Source organism: Mustela nivalis, assembly GCF_964662115.1.
Source record: "Mustela nivalis genome assembly, chromosome: 4".
NCBI classification, from domain to species: Eukaryota; Metazoa; Chordata; class Mammalia; order Carnivora; family Mustelidae; genus Mustela; species Mustela nivalis.
This window is the reverse complement of record NC_139023.1, coordinates 107571916-107589209: the sequence shown is the minus strand read 5'-3', so window position 1 is coordinate 107589209 and position 17294 is coordinate 107571916. Positions and strand designations below refer to the sequence as shown.

Here is a 17294-nt window from a genome sequence, read left to right as displayed (position 1 = left end):
TGATTATGCATAGTATTAATTCAAAGTATAAAATGAAGTGAAATTTGAAATATAAACACCAGAACCAAATTTACTTGGTTTATGAATGAACTTTGATATATATACTGGGTTCTTTCATTAAGGTGAAAATAGAATATTAACTTGCAAGGTCTGCTTGTCAATCAACAGTCTCTGATTAACCAAAAATTTATTATATACAACAGATTTGTCAATATATATGTAAGCCTTATTTACTTTTTAAAAAATTTTTTAAAAGATTTTTATTTATTTATTTGATAGAAATCACAAGTAGGCAGAGAGGCAGGTGGGGGTGGGGGGGGGGCGGCCTCCCTGGCTGAGCAGAGAGCCGGATGTGGGGCTTGATCCCATGGCCCTGAGATCATGACCTAAGTGGAAGGCAGAGGCTTTAACCCACTGAGCCACCCAGGTGCCCAAGCCTTATTTACTTTTAATAAGCTCTTTGTAGTACAAAACCTGTTTCTAAAGGGTAAAAATGGAAACAGTTCAGCCCACTGTCCAAGTTGATTCCAGTTATGCAATTAACATAGTTTTAAAAACCCAAGAGATACAATGTAAAACTGTATACCTCCAGCAAAGAAAAAAAAACCCCTTTAAAAAGAACTACAAGTCGGGGCGCCCGGGTGGCTCAGTGGGTTAAGCCGCTGCCTTCCGGCTCAGGTCATGATCTCAGGGTCCTGGGATCGAGTCCCGCATCGGGCTCTCTGCTCAGCAGGGAGCCTGCTTCCCTCTCTCTCTCTCTCTCTGTCTGCCTGCCTCTCCATCTACTTGTGATTTCTCTCTGTCAAATAAATAAATAAAATCTTTAAAAAAAAAAAAAGAACTACAAGTCAAAAACCAGCCCAACAATGAAGAATGCAGAATGAAGATAGCTACAAAGAAACGTTTTGCTACTAGAAGCAAGATGGCCTGGGGAAACTGCCTTGCCATCTTCACTACTAATATTAAGTCTAATTTTGACCTAGCCACAATTCAAATGCCAAGAGACTAAAAGGAAAACATTGTTTATCCCAATGTTCAAAAATTTCCCATATTACATACAGAGAGGTAAAATGCTTCCTTTACTTTGCCCTACCAAGCTTCTTAATAAATTTAGTATCTGTAAACCACATCTTTATGTAACTGATCTCTTAAACACATCTGAAAAAAATCAACTAATATCAAACAGAAAATGACTGATATTTTATGTAATTTCCATCGTTAAAAATCTCCCAAATATCTACGAAAGGTAGGACAAGCAGGAAAGACCCATGACTCCTTAAGTGCTTACTGATTATGCCCAACAAAAAAGCAGTAAGGAAACTCACAAGCTAGATGAAATAGCAATGAACAAATATAAATATGGTTTCTGTAGGCTTCAGCAGGAACACCAACTACAATCAATACTAACCAGCTGCAGTTTAAAAACAACCACCTCCCAGTATTTACAATCATCAAAGAATTCTAAGAATAACCTGTGAAAAAGGTGCATTAAAGGTGCAAAAAAAAAAAAAGCCATTCTCACTAAAAATAAACATGTCAATGTATTTTACATACATCTTCAAACTACTATTGGCCTTCCACTTTCACACACTTTAGGTTTTTAGGTTCCCTACTCCCTAAATTTAAATGCACTATCCAAATTTCCTTCTGTCAGCAACAGAACGAGTACTATACTGTATCACCCACCACATCACTGAGAATTAAGCTCCTTAAAAGTTAAATTGAACAAGGTATAGAATCACATTTTGTATAACGTTGTATCCTAAAAAACATTTGGTATAGCCTCCTAAACATAAGAGACTATAAATGTACACTGACTCAAAATAGTCCTTCAACACTTTGTAGTTCTGTTCTGCGCGGCTGAAAGAAAACTGCATAGCTTTGCAAAATCCAAAGGGCCTAAATGTTACTTAAACTTCACAGGATACATCATTATTTCACAGCTTAGAGGTTTCAGCCTTGCCCCTATTACTCGCTGTAATGCTTTTTAATGATATTGGTAACAGTAGGGAGGAGAGCAGATCCAGTAAAAAGTGGACAGGGAATCTGTTAAAAGGGAGTATTTTCATTTTCATCCTTTATCTTTTTATTTATGTAACATTAATGTTATAAAGTTAAGTGTATCAGCAAGTTAAGAGACAGTTCTGCAGAACATAAATGAAAACACGCACCACTGAAGAACAAGTAACCGAAGAGAATTGCCGTAAACTCTGGCAACAAGGTAAGGATAGTTCACACCAACGTAATGAAAAAAGTCTTTTTGAATTCTACAAGCCTTCCATGACTAATTTTTCATCTAGCTATAAAAGTCTCTAAAAAGTCTAAACAAACTGGTTAAATCATTATCAAAATCACAAACTATCATTAAAGATACACAAAAATATCTAGCAACCAAGGTCTAGAACTGCTTCCAGAGTGTCAAAGGTCTTCTAGTTGTTAAAACAGTCCATTATGCCTCTAAAAAAATCTCACTTAGATGTGACATTCCTAAAACTGCAACACAGGCCTGTAAGTTTCAGTGAGCCAGTGCCGGCAAAACCAAACATGACCAAGAGATCCTCTCCTTCGGGCGGTTAACTACCAAACTACTGTTCTGGGATCGGCTTGCTTCACTAAGTTTAAGATGGTACCTAAACTGAAAAGAAAGCGGCAGAATAGGTAAAGGAAAAATAAACAAAAAACTGATTTTAAAAAGTTAAGTTCCTATTTCCAATAAACTATGTCTTAGAAATATTTCAGACTATAAAGGTTTGGAAGAACAGATGGATCAAGACCCATCCGCATTCTCTCGAGACGTGCGCACTGCGCGGAAAACGATGAATGAATGGAAGACAGGCGCGTGTGAAATGCAGCAGGTCCGGCCGGCAACCAGACCAGCAGCAGCGATCTGTAGGCCTCGCTCCTCCCCCTTCCCTCCTCCATGACAGCCCAGTATCAAGCATGGAGGGGAGAGGACAATGTGATCCCCCTTTCTCACCACCACTACCTTCCACCCTACTCTGAGAGCTCTACCGCGCAACACGAGGTTCTCCTCCCCGCCCCAAACCTTTCTCGCCTCCCCTGCCGCCAACCCCGGCAACTCTCGGGCGCGCTGGAGTAACATGCGCTCGCCCCTCTCGGCTCCCCTCGGCGAGGTCGAAGCTTCTCCGCGCGTGCCGCGGAACCACTCCCGCCCAACCCACCCTCCAGAACGCGCGCCCACCGGCCCCTTGGCCCACCGGTATAAAGACCCGCGTGCGCCTCGCACACGAACCCCCAGGCTGGAGCTCGGGAGGGGGAGAGGGACGGAAAGGCTACCCCGGGGATCCCTCCTCCATCTCATTCCGGGCCGGCTCGCCACCCACCCTCCCTGCGGATCTGGGCACCCGCTCCAGCCAGTCCTGCGCCGTTCTATCCTGAAGACACAAACCCCACACACCCTGCTCAGGACCCCGATCACTCTCCATCCTAGCAGACCACCTCACGGATCCGCAGGAGGCGCCGTGCCGCCCCTCCCCCACCCCTCTCCCCTTGCTCTCGGGCCCCCACCAGAACGTGTGCGCTACACGCCGCCTCGGCCAGCCTCCGGGGCGCCCCCAGTTGCCCGCGGAGAGGTCAGGCCCAAGAAGAGGGGGAGGGGGCAACAAGCAGTAGCGTGCGCGCCGGGAACGCCGTCCCGCGGGGTCCCCCAGTCCGAAGGGAGACGGAGCGCGGGGACCGGTGGGGGGGGGGGCAAAGGCAATACTCACCGGTTCCACAGTCGCCATCTTAGATCGATCTGATCGCACAACCGCTCCTGAAGGGGGGGTGAGAGGAAAAAAATGAGATTCAAACCGGATTGGCCGGCTACTGTCCACGTGACGGACGTGTCCGTTTGGCTCGGCGGCGCCTGCGCACGACTGCGGCTGCGTGGGTAACAAGAGGCTTCTGGGAAGTGGAGTCTCTCTCGCTCACTCTCGCTCTCCCTCTCTTTTTTAAGGGCAAAGAAGTTTAAAAAAAAAAAAAAAAAAGGAAAGAAAGAAAAGGACTGGTCACGTGGTTGGTGGGTCGGGTTCGCGGTTCTCGGCGGCGGACCCTGGCGTGGCGGAGGGTGGTTTTCAGTCCTGTGCTCTTCCGCCTGGATAGCTGCTGTCGCGTTTACTGCCAGGCATGCCTGCTGGGCCCTTTGTTGCCCTGTCCGCCCATCTTCCCCGGAAAGTTGGGAACTGCAGGCTCAGCACGCACAATGAGGCTTCATTTGCTTAGTTGGGGTCCGAGGACAAGTTGTTTATTTAAATTTTGTTGGACTTCCCACCATTTTCTCTTGCTTTCAGAAAGAGGCGGCGATGGAGAGTCGTTGTTTAAAGCAACCGACCCTCCCCCGTCCCCCTGTTCTGCTAAAGAGGGTGGTCACTCATTGCCATCGCTGCGAAAAGGGGGTGCCGGAACCGCCCGCAGTACCCACTAGCCGCAGATTGGGGGAGGGAGAGTGCGCCCGACAGCTTTTCCTGTCCCAAATTCTGAGATTAGGACCTCAGGGCTAAATCTTGAGTAGAAGTAAAAATTATTTGAAAGTTTTGTCCTCTCGGTCCCACTAGTCTGCTTAACGAGAACGAAAATAGCCGAAGTCCAGGTGCCAGCCAGGGAAGCCACTCTGGGCCCCGCTGACTGAGCCCTGGACTGATCGGCAGAAGTTAGGTCGGTCAACTATGACTCTTGACGTTGACTCATTCTCCTTAGGCGAGTGACTTAATCATTCAGTGCCTCAGCTTTGTCATTTATGAACCACAGATGATAATACACTTACCTCACAAGGGTGTGCTGTGGTAATGATTGTAACCAGCTTTGAAAATGCATCGAACTCTATTAACTACTTAATAATAAGGCAACCTCATGCCTCCCTAAGGATAAGCTGCTTCCCCTAATGTTTTCTTAAACAATGTTAATTTTTTTTCTGTTTACTTTGCTACATTGTCATGTACACTAAGGAATTTAAATTTTAAAAAGTTTCAAGACGACTTTTTTCGTTACTACTGTAGGTACCTTCTACAGAGGCTTTATGTTCAAGAATATATTGTTATTCTCGCAAAAATCACTGGCAGTTATCCCCACACCAGCATCGTACATTTCCTTTTCCTTTAAGACATTCTGCTGTAATTTCTTAAGACCGTGTTATTCTGCACAGCCTGGTTGTTAATAAAAAGTGGAGGTAAATCTAAAAGAACACTGCTATAAAGTTCTAATGAGGAAGACATCATTATTATTTTCCATACTTCTTAAGAATGTCAACACTAGAAACATCAGTATTAGCAGGCTGCCTGTGCCTGCCTGCTTTAGTGTTGCTGATGTCCAGAGCTGTGTCATACCTATTATTGAGTACATAATGGTTGCTTGAGTTGACTAACACATAATTGAGGCTGTACACACAAAACCATCGCCTTTTCATATGCTTTGGTTTCCCTGGATGTCAAAGGTGATTAATGAAAGCTTTTTTCCAATCAGCTTACCTATAGCAGGCTTAAAGTATATGAAATTCTGAGTAAATAAATGAATTTCTACTTATGGAAACTATCTACTGTTACTTATACTACCCAAAGTAATTACAGTTGATCTCAGTGATATCTTCTGTAGTATCTGGTTATCTTCTTCGAGGGGATAGCATAGATGTATTTTGATAGTGCTACTAGATAGTAGCAAAAAATTAAGGGAACTTCAGTCCCCATATGAGACTGAAAGCCAGTGATACTCTTAAAACTTTAATTATAGCTTCCATTTTATTAACTTTTCTCAATTAAAAATCTCTCCACTTTTGTAAATCATCCCAGTACTTCTATAATACTTATATATGCTCCTATTCTTTGTAGCTTAATTTATCTCCATTTTGTATACAGTTTATGGCACATATGTTTATGGCACATTCGTGTGTCTTTGCCTAATATCACCATTAGATTCTACCATGTCAAAGATTTGGTGATTAGATTTTTATCTATGTGTTTATGTGATTGTATTGTTTTTGTCAGTCTGAATTGTGTAGAGTAGAAATGTTATACTTTAGTTATTAGTATATAAAAAATTACATTTGTTACCTTAATACCATATTTATGCTTATATTTAAGAAAAAGAAAGGCCAATAAAGAAATGTATGAAATGGAATATAGCATTGAAATACTATTTTATTTCATCAAATTAGCTAATACATAACTAATGACCCAGCATTGTATCATGGTAACTGTTACTTATAAGCCTGGGATGATTGGTTATCATTTAGCATGTATAGTCATGATCTTTTTCCTACATAATATATTCCACAAGCTGGTATATTACCAGCCTTTATAGATTTAACTCATGGTAAAATATTTTAAATAATTTGATAGAATACATCAGGTGTTTTTTTTTTTTTTTTTCATTTATTTACCTCTTTGTCATTGGAACTTTATTTAGGTTTTCTAGATAGCCAGAATCATTGTTTTACTGGATGTTGTTCAGCTGTGGTTCAAACTGATCACATCTGTTACAACCCAATCCCTCAAAAATGTTACTGTTTCACCCTCTGGGTTTTTTTTTTTTTTTTTTTTTTTTTTTTTTTTTTTTTTTTTTTAAGGACTTGGAATTTTAGACAATCTGTTCTTCTTAGATGTCTTTCTTAGTCTCTGGTCAGTATTAAGCAACCATTTTTCTTAAAATGAGTAGATCTTCAAACAAGATATGAAATTGCATAATAAAGTAGATGATCCTTAATATTACAGTGCTGGCTATTAACTTCAGACATAATCTAAAGCAACCTCTAATTAACATTAACATTGAGGCTTGGCTTTTTGCTTTTTTTTTTTTAACCTTATTCACTCTCTTTTTAAACTTGGTCATACCTTAAACTCTATCTTTTTTTTAATGTCACTTTCTACAGTGATGTTCCTTAAAGAAAGGCCTGAGATGATGGGGCTTCAGACAAGATAATCTTTTAAATTATAATTGTATAGTTTAATAAAGTTTAAAAATGAGCTGTGATGTCAAATCATCTAATTCATAACCCCAATCCTACCACTTACTATATCACCATATGCAGATTAATCTCCTTTTGCCTCATTTAAAGAAATTTTTTTAAGTAGACTCCACATGGGGTTTGAACTCATGACCATGAGATTAAGAGTCACATACACTTCTGACTGAGCCAGCCAGGAGCCCCATCTTTGAGCCTCAATTTTGTCATGAGTTAAAGGGGCAGAATAATAGTACTTGTATGGTTAGTTTGAGAAATAAATTATTTAATCTATGTAACATTCTTAGGATAGTTCTTAGAACATAGTGAGCACTCAATGTTAACTATAATTGTTATGACTGGGATATTGTAGTAACATAAGTTTCTTATTACTACTTCTTAGTTTAGTCTAATATGCTTAAGAATTCTTTAATGCAGAGAACCAACCCCAGACCATTATCTTTAAGGATACTCTAAGCTTTCAAATTCAAGTAACATTTATTGATTTCATATAACATACTAAGTATTATTCATATCAATTACTTTGGTGGACCTTTACAACAATTATGTGAATCAAGCATTATCATCCCCATTTTATAGATAAAGAACAAATGCCTTAAAGTTAGGGGACATATCCACACAGCCAATGGTGAGCTGGAATTCACACCCAATTCTCTTGACTCAAGATTTTTTCCTCCATACCATAGCGGCTTTCCTCTGATAGGTTCTTCCAAATGCCTGTTCCTTTTCAAAGGACTTCTAATACTAAGTTCATTTACAGAACTGACAAACCATTCAAGAAGTACTAAGTCAGTAATGGGAAATGTGTAATCACTGGCAGATATTTAAAGCACATGGAAAGCCCAGGCCCTTCCTTCCTGGACTGTAAAATCTGCTTGGCATCCTAAGTCATAGAAATATAAATAGTTCAGTACCCATATAAAGAAGTGTGACTAAGAACTAAAAGGATGCAGCTAACAAACACCATAACAAGCACTAATTCATCTAATGAATGAGACAGTCACAGTTCCTTCCCTTGTTTCACTCAGTTTTCTGTTCTGATGCCATCTCCTCAGAAAGGACTTCCTTGATCACCCTACCTAAGTTAGCATGCTCATTATTTTTTATCTCCTTACTTTGCTTTATTTTTCTTCAGACTACTTCATTACCCCAGCTCAACACCCAAGAGTATATAAAACATTGTTTAACCAATTATAGGTGGTATCCAGTATTAAAATATTAGCTTTTTGGTGATTTGTAGGTAGATTGCTAACAAATATTGGGAAAATTCAAATATAATTTGTAAAACTATGTAAAATTTCTAGCCTCAAAAGAAATAATGTAAGTAATAGAAAAATTATTATATGTCAAGCCCCATGTTACTCAGTTTACTTGCCACAGTAATAACCTCACTTTATCTTCAAAACAACCTTCTGAGATAGATAAGGAAACTGCAGTTAAATAATTTTTCCAAAAACACAGTTTGGTTTTCAGGGCTCTTAACACTATATAATATTGACTGGATTTTGACTGGACCACCTAGTAAGTGAAATCATTGTCTGAAATAATGAGAAAGAATCTGCAAAGAGTATGTGAAAAATCCATATTAAGTAGTATGTTGGGCAACAATAAGGTAGCTCCCAAAATGATCTACCTTAATTTCCCTTTTAAAACTGAAATTAAGAAAAATGTAAACATATGAGAGGAATCTATAGTATTTAGAAGTAACCTGCAAGATTGTAAACACCCAAAATTCAGAGGTTTAAGTGGAACTCCCAGGGAGACATGACTGAATTGTCATTGCCACATATGTGAGTAAATGCCTGCATTGAATTTGTCTAAAGAGAGAAATATATTAATGGGTGGCAGATGGTCTGCTTGCTATCTGTAGAAGAGAAATCTAGAATAACAATATTTGATTATCTGTCTCTAGTATTTTTCTGCAGACAAGGTGCTCTGGTGCTAAAATATGGATCTCTGGTTGATTGTTCCTCAATCTATTAACTTCAGATATAATCTAAAGCAACCTCTAATTAACATTAACATTGAGGCTTGGTTGATGAGATGATGAGAGAGATGATTTCTTGAGGACACTAATCATACAACGGATTCACCTTGCTTTGACTCCAGGTTCATAATCATATGGTAAACATACCTTCCCATGTTGATTCGTAGAAATGTGGGGCTGATATGGAAACACTAATATTCAGATCCATAATAGTTTCATTGCTCAGAGTCCTTTTTAAAAAGTTGGGTTTTGGGGGGGAATGGTTGTTTGTTTGTCTTTTTTTTTTTTTTTTAACGTAAGCTCTTTAAGCTCTATATGCAACATGGGGCTTGACCTCATGAATCCAAGATCAAGAATCACATACTCTACCTACTGAGCCAGACAGGCACTCCAGAGTTCCCCCTTCTTTTTTTAAATAGTACAAAGTTTTTTAGTTTTTTTAAATTACAATCTCTGAGCTTGGAAAACAGCTACCCCTGCAGACTGGATTTTCTTTATGTCCTCAGACTCTAATGATTCTCTGAAGAAATGTCAATCAGTAGGAATTGTCTGGATGGCTAATCAGCCTTCATTAAGACTTGCCACATGCCTTTCTATTCCAACTGTATCTTTAGAGACCTGTGAAATAAACATTTTTGACTTATCTATCTCTAAACTCTAATTTCAAAGCCTAAGAATACAAACCTCATTCAGGAAGTTGCTTAAAAACATGAGATGTACTAAAAATTCTGATATGACACTATGTGTTTCAAGTAGCTAGTGGAAAACCATGATTATTGTTTTATTAATATAAATTATAAAATAATGTTAATAATACTCAAAGAGAGCCATTTATATCTTGAAAAAAATAAATCACTAAGTCACACTCTCTGGGGAGACCTTTTGCCAGCTCTACAGATGCATTTAGTACAAATTAACCAACAGCATTAGTGTTCTGAAATGGAAAGTCAAGAAACAAGGGTTTATAGTTTATCATATCAGTACCTGAGGTTATCAGGTTTTAAGGGGGATCCAGATATGGGTATTAGCAGACTGTATATTTGGTTTGTGAAAACTGACTTCTGGGAAATGACAAAATACAATTTTCAGCAGACTTCTGAAACTGTTAGTTTAATTGCCAGGTAATTTATGGAAAAGACACCTTAAAAGAGATAATCTCACCTTGTTTAAAATTTCTTCCTTATATACTTATATACTTCCTCCCAGCCACTCCTGTTAATTTGAGAGAATTTATTCAGATGAAAGTTAAATGTGGTAACTATTTCATTTTACAATAAACTAAGATGGCAAGGTGAGTGAACACAATATTATCATTTTATTAGAGCTTAATTTTTACATTCTGGAAAGGATTTTTGGAAATATGTAGGGAAATAGCAGCAGCCATTGTCAAAATTGAAAAGCCAAGGGGAAAATATTGTGTGTTGTTAATTACAAAAATTGGCTAAATGTAGTATTTGAAAGCCAGAGCAATCAACATTACTTGACTGAAAATCCTTGAGTGAAAGCTTTTTAAAATATTTTAGCTGTGCTCACTTCGGCAGCACATATACTAAAATATTTTAGCTTATTACTTCTGTTTATTTTTGTCCTGAAAGGCATTGTTACAGTCTATGTAAGGCTATACCACAATAAAACTTTTTTAAGCTGAAAAGGGAATGTTTAATATAGGAAATTCATGCTATTTTCTAAACTTGCCTAGAGGGTAAAGGTATTTAAAGTACTGACAAAGAAATGTGCCTGGGTGGCTCAGTTGGTTAAGCATCTGTTTCAGCCCAGTAAGTTGATTTCAGCTCAGTAAGTTAGTTTCGGCTCAGGTCATGATCTCAGGATGGGGAGATCCCAGTCCCATAGGCTGTGTGTTCAGCGAGGAGTTGGCTTGTCTCTCTCTGCTGCTCCCCCTCCCTTGTTTCTCAATCTCTCTCAAATAAACACATAAATAAAGTCTTAATAAAATAATAAAGTACTGATAAACTTGGAATTATGTTGCTGTTTTGGGAAATTAAGTCAGATATATGATAGGAGATAACATTACTTAAAAGTTTGGTTCTTAGTTCATTAAAAAAAATCCCACCCACACCCAAAGGTGAATTTGTTTGCTTTAAGTTAAAAAGAGCTGGACTTTTTGAGACTTCACTTTGGGGTTGGAACAACAGCATAAATCAGTTTGAATCTACAAATTTTTGTTTTTCAAGATGGTTAAGGAACTTTGGAGAAGAACTGGAACTTTAAAAATTATTTTGTTTTTCTTTTCATTTCTTATAGTTCTTCCCCTTGGTGATTTTTAAAATGCATTTAATCTCATGTCGTGGTTTCATTTAAAATACAATATAACAAACAATATTTAAAAATTTTTTTTTAAGATTTTATTCATTCATTCATGAGAGACACAGAGAGAGAGGCAGAGGGAAAGGGAGAAACAGGCTCCCTTCAGAGCTGGGAGCCCAGTGTGGGACTGGATCCCAGGACTCTGGGACCACAGTCTGAGCTGAACACAGACGCTTAACCAACTGAGCCACCCTGGCACACAGAAAAAAGTGTTTTACAGATGTTTTTATTTATTAGAGAAAGAGAGAGAGCAGGGGGAGTGGCAGAAGGAGAGGGAAAGCTCAAGCAGACTCCCTGCTGAGCATGGAGCCCAAGGCAGGGCTCACTCCTGGACTTGGTCTGTATACCACGATCCTGAGATCACAACCTGAGCCAAAACCAAGAGCTGGGCAGTGACTCAACTGAGTGCTGGTGCCCCATGAAAAAAACTTTTTTATTTTTTTTAAATTTTAAATTTTTTATTTTTTATAAACATATATTTTTATCCCCAGGGGTACAGGTCTGTGAATCGCCAGGTTTACACACTTCACAGCACTCACCAAAGCACATACCCTCCCCAATGTCCATAACCCCACTCCCCTTCTCCCAACCCCCCTCCCCCCAGCAACCCTCAGTTTGTTTTGTGAGATTAAGAGTCACTTATGGTTTGTCTCCCTCCCAATCCCATCTTGTTTCATTTATTCTCAAGAAAAAAACTTTTTAAAGGAAAATCTATTCTACTCCAGTATATCCAACATGCCAAAGCATAAAAATCACATTTTATGCTTTTATAATTGTAGGGCACATGCAATTTTGAACTTGGTATTTTTTTCACATGATATTTTGTTGAAAATGCTGCATATTGAGCATTGGTTACAGACTGGATAACATTTTTGAACATTTTATATTGAAAATTTCTCAAACTTACAGAACTGTCTTAATGGTAAACTTCCACAAATGCTTCGATATCCACTGATCATTAAAATGTTGCCTTGTCTCTTAATCTTCAATTATTTCTAAGTCATTCGAGAACACGATGCAGACATAATCTCTAAATGGTTCAGCGTATTCCTTAGTATAAAGACATCTACTTATAAAGCTATACAATTAATTAAATCAGGAAATGTAGTATTAACTCAATACTTTTATCAAAAAGATATAATAAATCTTTTGAATTTTGTCAATTATTCCAATAATTATTTTCATAGAATTTTTTTTTCTAGTCCAGGATCATGAATGGCATTAGTTATCATGTCCCTTTAGTTTTCTATAAATTGGAACAATTTCTCAGTTTTTCTTTGTCTTTTGAGATATTGACACTTTGAGGAATAAAGAATAGTTGTTTTGAAGATTATCTCTTACTTTTGTTTATCTGATTGTTTCCTTACAACAGTTTGACATTCAGTGCTGGTAGGATTATTGTGATCTTATTATGTTGATACAACATTTTTGGATTGTACGTTTTTGGCAGAAATACTACATAAGTAATATTGTGTCCCATCTAGTGCATCACAACATTGGTAACATTAGTAACTTCAGAATATTCCACTGAATAGGTATATTACAATTCTCTTACCCAATTCCCTATAGCTATATACTCAGACTATTTCCACTTTCTCCTATTATGAATAATGCTCCAATACATACATTCATGAGAAATTTCATATTTTAGATGATTCCTTCAGGATGAATTTTCAGCAGGGGAATTAAACAGTTTATAAAGTATAAACAAAATGTTCACTCTTTATACATATTGGAATTCACGCTGCTCTCTAAAAGTGTTATATTGACATAACAGGTCACACAAACTCTTTAGTATTGGGTGTTAAAAGGAATGAAGAGGATCGCCTGGGTGGCTCAGTTGGTTAAGCAGCTGCCTTCAGCTCAGGTCATGATCCCAGCGTCCTGGGATCGAGTCCCACATCAGGCTCCTTGCTCCGCAGGGAGCCTGCTTCTCCCTCTGACTCTGCCTGCCTCTCTGTCTGCCTGTGCTGGCTCTCACTCTCTCTCTCTCACAAATAAATAAATAAAATCTTAAAAAAAAAAAAAGGAATGAAGAGAATATATTGTTAATAATTTTTAATCACCAGTTTTTGTATTTACTTATTCATCGGCTTTACCTTTGTTCTCTTTTTTTTTTTTTAAAGATTTTTTATTTATTTATTTGTCAGAGAGAGAGAGAGAGAGCGAGAGCGAGCACAGGCAGAGTGGAAGGCAGAGTCAGAGGGAGAAGCAGGCTTTCTGCAGAGCAAGGAGCCCGATGTGGGACTCGATCCCAGGATGCTGGGATCATGACCTGAGCCGAAGGCAGCTGCTTAACCAACTGAGCCACCCAGGCATCCCATGTTCTCTTCCTTTTTATTCTGGAAAATTTTAAATCTACAAAATGTTGAAACAGTATAATAAACACTTGTAAACTCTTCATCTAGATTCTCTGGTTGTTAATCTTTGAATGAATAAGGATTGATAGAAATACTTGTGTAATTAAAAAGTGTTTAAAAGCCAATGGGGTCTGTCCCTCAGAATTATGGAAATAGTTAATGAGACATGAAGCTGGTAGGTGCAAAATAGATGGGCAGCCAAAAATAAAACTATTTGATTCGTACTATCAAAAATTTATGATGGATGATAGAAGCCCAAAGGCAGTCATATCAATAAAAATCACAATTTTTAAAATTGTACAGTATTATATTAGTTTCAGGTATACAATACAATGATTCAATAATTCTATACATTTATCAGTGCTCATCAAGATAAATGCACTCAACACAATCTTTTGCCCAATTTCTGGACCTGAGCCAGTTTTTTTTTTTTTTTAAGATTTTATTTTTTTGACAGAGAGAGAGATCACAAGTAGGCAGAGAGGCAGGCAGAGAGAGAGGGGGAAGCAGGCTCCCTGCTGAGCAGAGAGCCCGATGAGAAGCTCGATCCCAGGACCCTGACATCATGACCTGAGCCGAAAGCAGAGGCTTAACCCACTGAGCCACCCAGGTGCCCCCAGTTTTCAGACCCATATTCCATTGACTGAAGGAGCTGGCAGCTCAAGAGAAAGGAATTGTGGCCAGCAATGGGGAAATGATTTTCTCAGTCCTTTCTCAAATGGATCTAAGACCATTTATTTGGGTAAGTGCACACCCTGGAGAAGAGAATATGTAAATATTTCTAAAATTCTTGGACTCAGGTCTAACTTTACCTTGATACCCAGAGCCCTGAAAAGTCATCCTGGCTCCCCCTCTTAGAATGAGAGCATATGAAATTCAAGTAATAAATGGAATCCCCATTAGTGTCTAGTGCACAGTAAATTCACTGTATCAAGAAACCCACTGCATAGTTATTTTACCATTCTCTGAATGCGTAACTGGAATACTTCGTAGTTGGAAACTTAGCCCTTGTGAGAAATGTTTCATAGTAGTAAAGTCCAGGTGAAAACCTCTGAAACTGCTCCTCCTCCCCCACTGTCTCCAGTTAAGATAATAAACGAAAACCAGTACAATTCTGGAAACAATGATAGTCCTACTCCTAAAACTCAAAAAGATGCAGGAATGGTGGTCCCCCTTATATCTTGATTTAATCCACAAGTCTTGCCCATTTAAAAACTAGATAGATCCCAAAATATCACATTAGATCTTTGAAACTCAAGTAAGTAGAAGCTCAAATTGCTGCTACTGTACGAGACATAGTATCTTTGCTATAACAGATTAACATGGCCTCAATACATCATATATGTCCATTAAATTTGGTGCAATTTTTTCCATCTTTATCTAAAATGTGGATTTAAAGGACTTCATTTACATAGACATTTACATATACATTTATATTTACATATACATTTACATTTATAATTTTGCCCTCAGTCCATGTTATAATACAGTATACCACATGCTTCTGTCATAATACAGTTCTATGAGGTTTTGAATGTCTGGACATCTTGCAGAACATCACATTTATTTGTTGTGTCACTGACATCATTCTAATCCAGCTGGATGAGCAAATAGGGTAGCACATTGCAGACTTTGGTAGGACATATGTGCATCAGAAGGTAGAAGATAAATGCTACTAAGATTCAGGAGCCTGACATGTCATTACAATTTTTAGGTATCCAATGGTCAGGAGCATGGCAGGATAGCCCATCCAAACTAAAGGACTAATTGCATCTCACACCACCTCCAGTGAAAAAGGAAGCATAACATCAGATATATGTTTCTTGAGGTTCTGGAGGCAGCATATTCTCTTTCTGGAATAAAGTGATAAAGGCTGCTAGCTTTGAATGGGGCCCAGAGGAGAAAGGGCTCTAGAGTAGGACCAGATTAAGGTGCAAATAGCTCTGCCCTTTGAACCATATGAACCTTGGGGGCACCTGGGTGGCTCAGTAGGTTAAAGTCTCTGCCTTCAGTTCAGGTCATGATCCCAGGGTCCTGGGATCGAGCCCCACATTGGGTTCTCTGCTCAGCAAGGAGCTTGCTTTCCCCTCCCTCTCTCTGACGGCCTCTCTGCCTACTTGTGATCTCTGTCTGTCAAATTAAAAAAAAAAAAAAAAAAAAAAAGAACCATATGAACCAGAAGACCTATGATGTTAGGGGTGTCAATGATGGTGAAAGATGCCGTGTGGAATTTTTGGCAAGCTGTAGAAGAATAATCACAATGTAAGCCTCTGGGGCTCCATAGAAAGGCCATGGCATTTGCAGCAAAGAATTTTACTCCTTTTGGAAAACAATTCTCTGGCATGCTCTCAGACCCTGATAGAAGGGAAATACTTGCCCATGGGACATCAAGTGACCCATATGGTTGCAATTACCCATGATGAGCTGGGATCTGTCAGACCTATTCCACTAAGTCACAAGGCTATGCAGCCTAGCAATGATTCATTACGAGATGAAAGTTGTACACCTGGAATCTAGCATAAGCAGGACCAGAGGGCACAAGTGGGTTGCATCAGCACCTCTCCTTCATCTTACACTGTGGCTGTATGGAGAATTACTCAAGATCACCTGATGGAGGAGGAAAGGTCAAGGTTGAATCATGGCTGTGTCCATTCAATGAGTGGGTACAAGCTGAAAATAGAAGTTCACTGCAGCTCCACATGGGCGTGGCCTTAAAAAAACACTGGTGAGTGCCAAAAACAATGAGATACCCAGGAATAAACCTAACCAAAGAAGTGAAAAACCTGTACTCTGCAAACTATGAAAGATATCAAAGATGATACAAAGAAATGGAAAGACATTCCATGCTCATAGGTTAGAAGAACAAATACTGTTAAAAATGTCTATCCTGTCCAAAGCATTCTATACATTTAATGCAATTCCTATCAAAATACCAACAGCAGGGGTGCTCAGCTGGCTCAGTTGGAAGAGCATGTGACTTGATCTCGGGTCGTGAGTTCAAGACCCATGTTGGGTGTAGAAATTATTTAAATAAGTAAAAAGCTTTACAAAAAATTCCAATAGCATTTTTCACAGAATTAGAAAAAAAATCCTAAAATCTAGATGGAACTACAAAGACTCCAAGTAGCCAAAGTGATTTTGAAAAAAGCAATCCGGAGTGCCTGGGTGGCTCAGTCAGTTAAGCATCTGCCTTCAGCTCAGGTCGTGATCCCAGGGTCCTGAGATAGAGTCCTGCATTGGGGGGGGGGGGTCCCTGCTTAGCAGGGAGCCTGCTTCTCCTTCTCCCTCTATCTGCCTGCCACTCCTCCTGCTTGTGCTCTCTCTCTGTGTGTCAAATAAATAAAATTTTTAAAAAAGAAAAAGGAAAAAAAAAGAAAAAAGCAAGCAAAGCTGGAGGCATTATAATTCCAGACTTCAAGTTATATTACAAAACTGTAGTAATCAAAACAATATGTTATTGACACACACAAAAAAAGACACATAGATTGATAGAACAGAATAGAAAACCCAAACAAACCCACAATTACATGGTCAATCAATCTTCAACAAAGAAGGAAAGAATTCGATTGGGAAAAAGACAATCTCTTCAACAATGGTGTTGGGTTTTCCCAACTGGACAGGAACATGCAAAAGAGTGAAACTATACCAAACACAAAGTAAATTCAAA

At 38.7% G+C, this 17294-nt stretch overlaps 1 protein-coding gene across 7 annotated transcripts in view; it reads right to left on the bottom strand.

Moving 5' to 3' along the window:
- EIF4E (eukaryotic translation initiation factor 4E) overlaps positions 1–5022 on the bottom strand; it is a 46549-nt gene extending 41527 nt beyond the window's left edge. For 2 of the 7 annotated variants that reach the window (XM_082729093.1, XM_082729096.1), the window contains exon 1: positions 3729–4635. In XM_082729093.1, coding sequence (XP_082585219.1) covers positions 3729–3746 — 18 coding nt within the window. In that variant the 5' untranslated portion in view covers positions 3747–4635. Of the gene's footprint in view, positions 1–3046; positions 3119–3344; positions 3462–3728; positions 4636–4765 lie in introns of those variants that run through there. The other 5 variants (XM_082729095.1, XM_082729091.1, XM_082729094.1 and 2 more) reach the window with 4 other exon arrangements.
- Positions 5023–17294: the final 12272 nt, after the last annotated feature.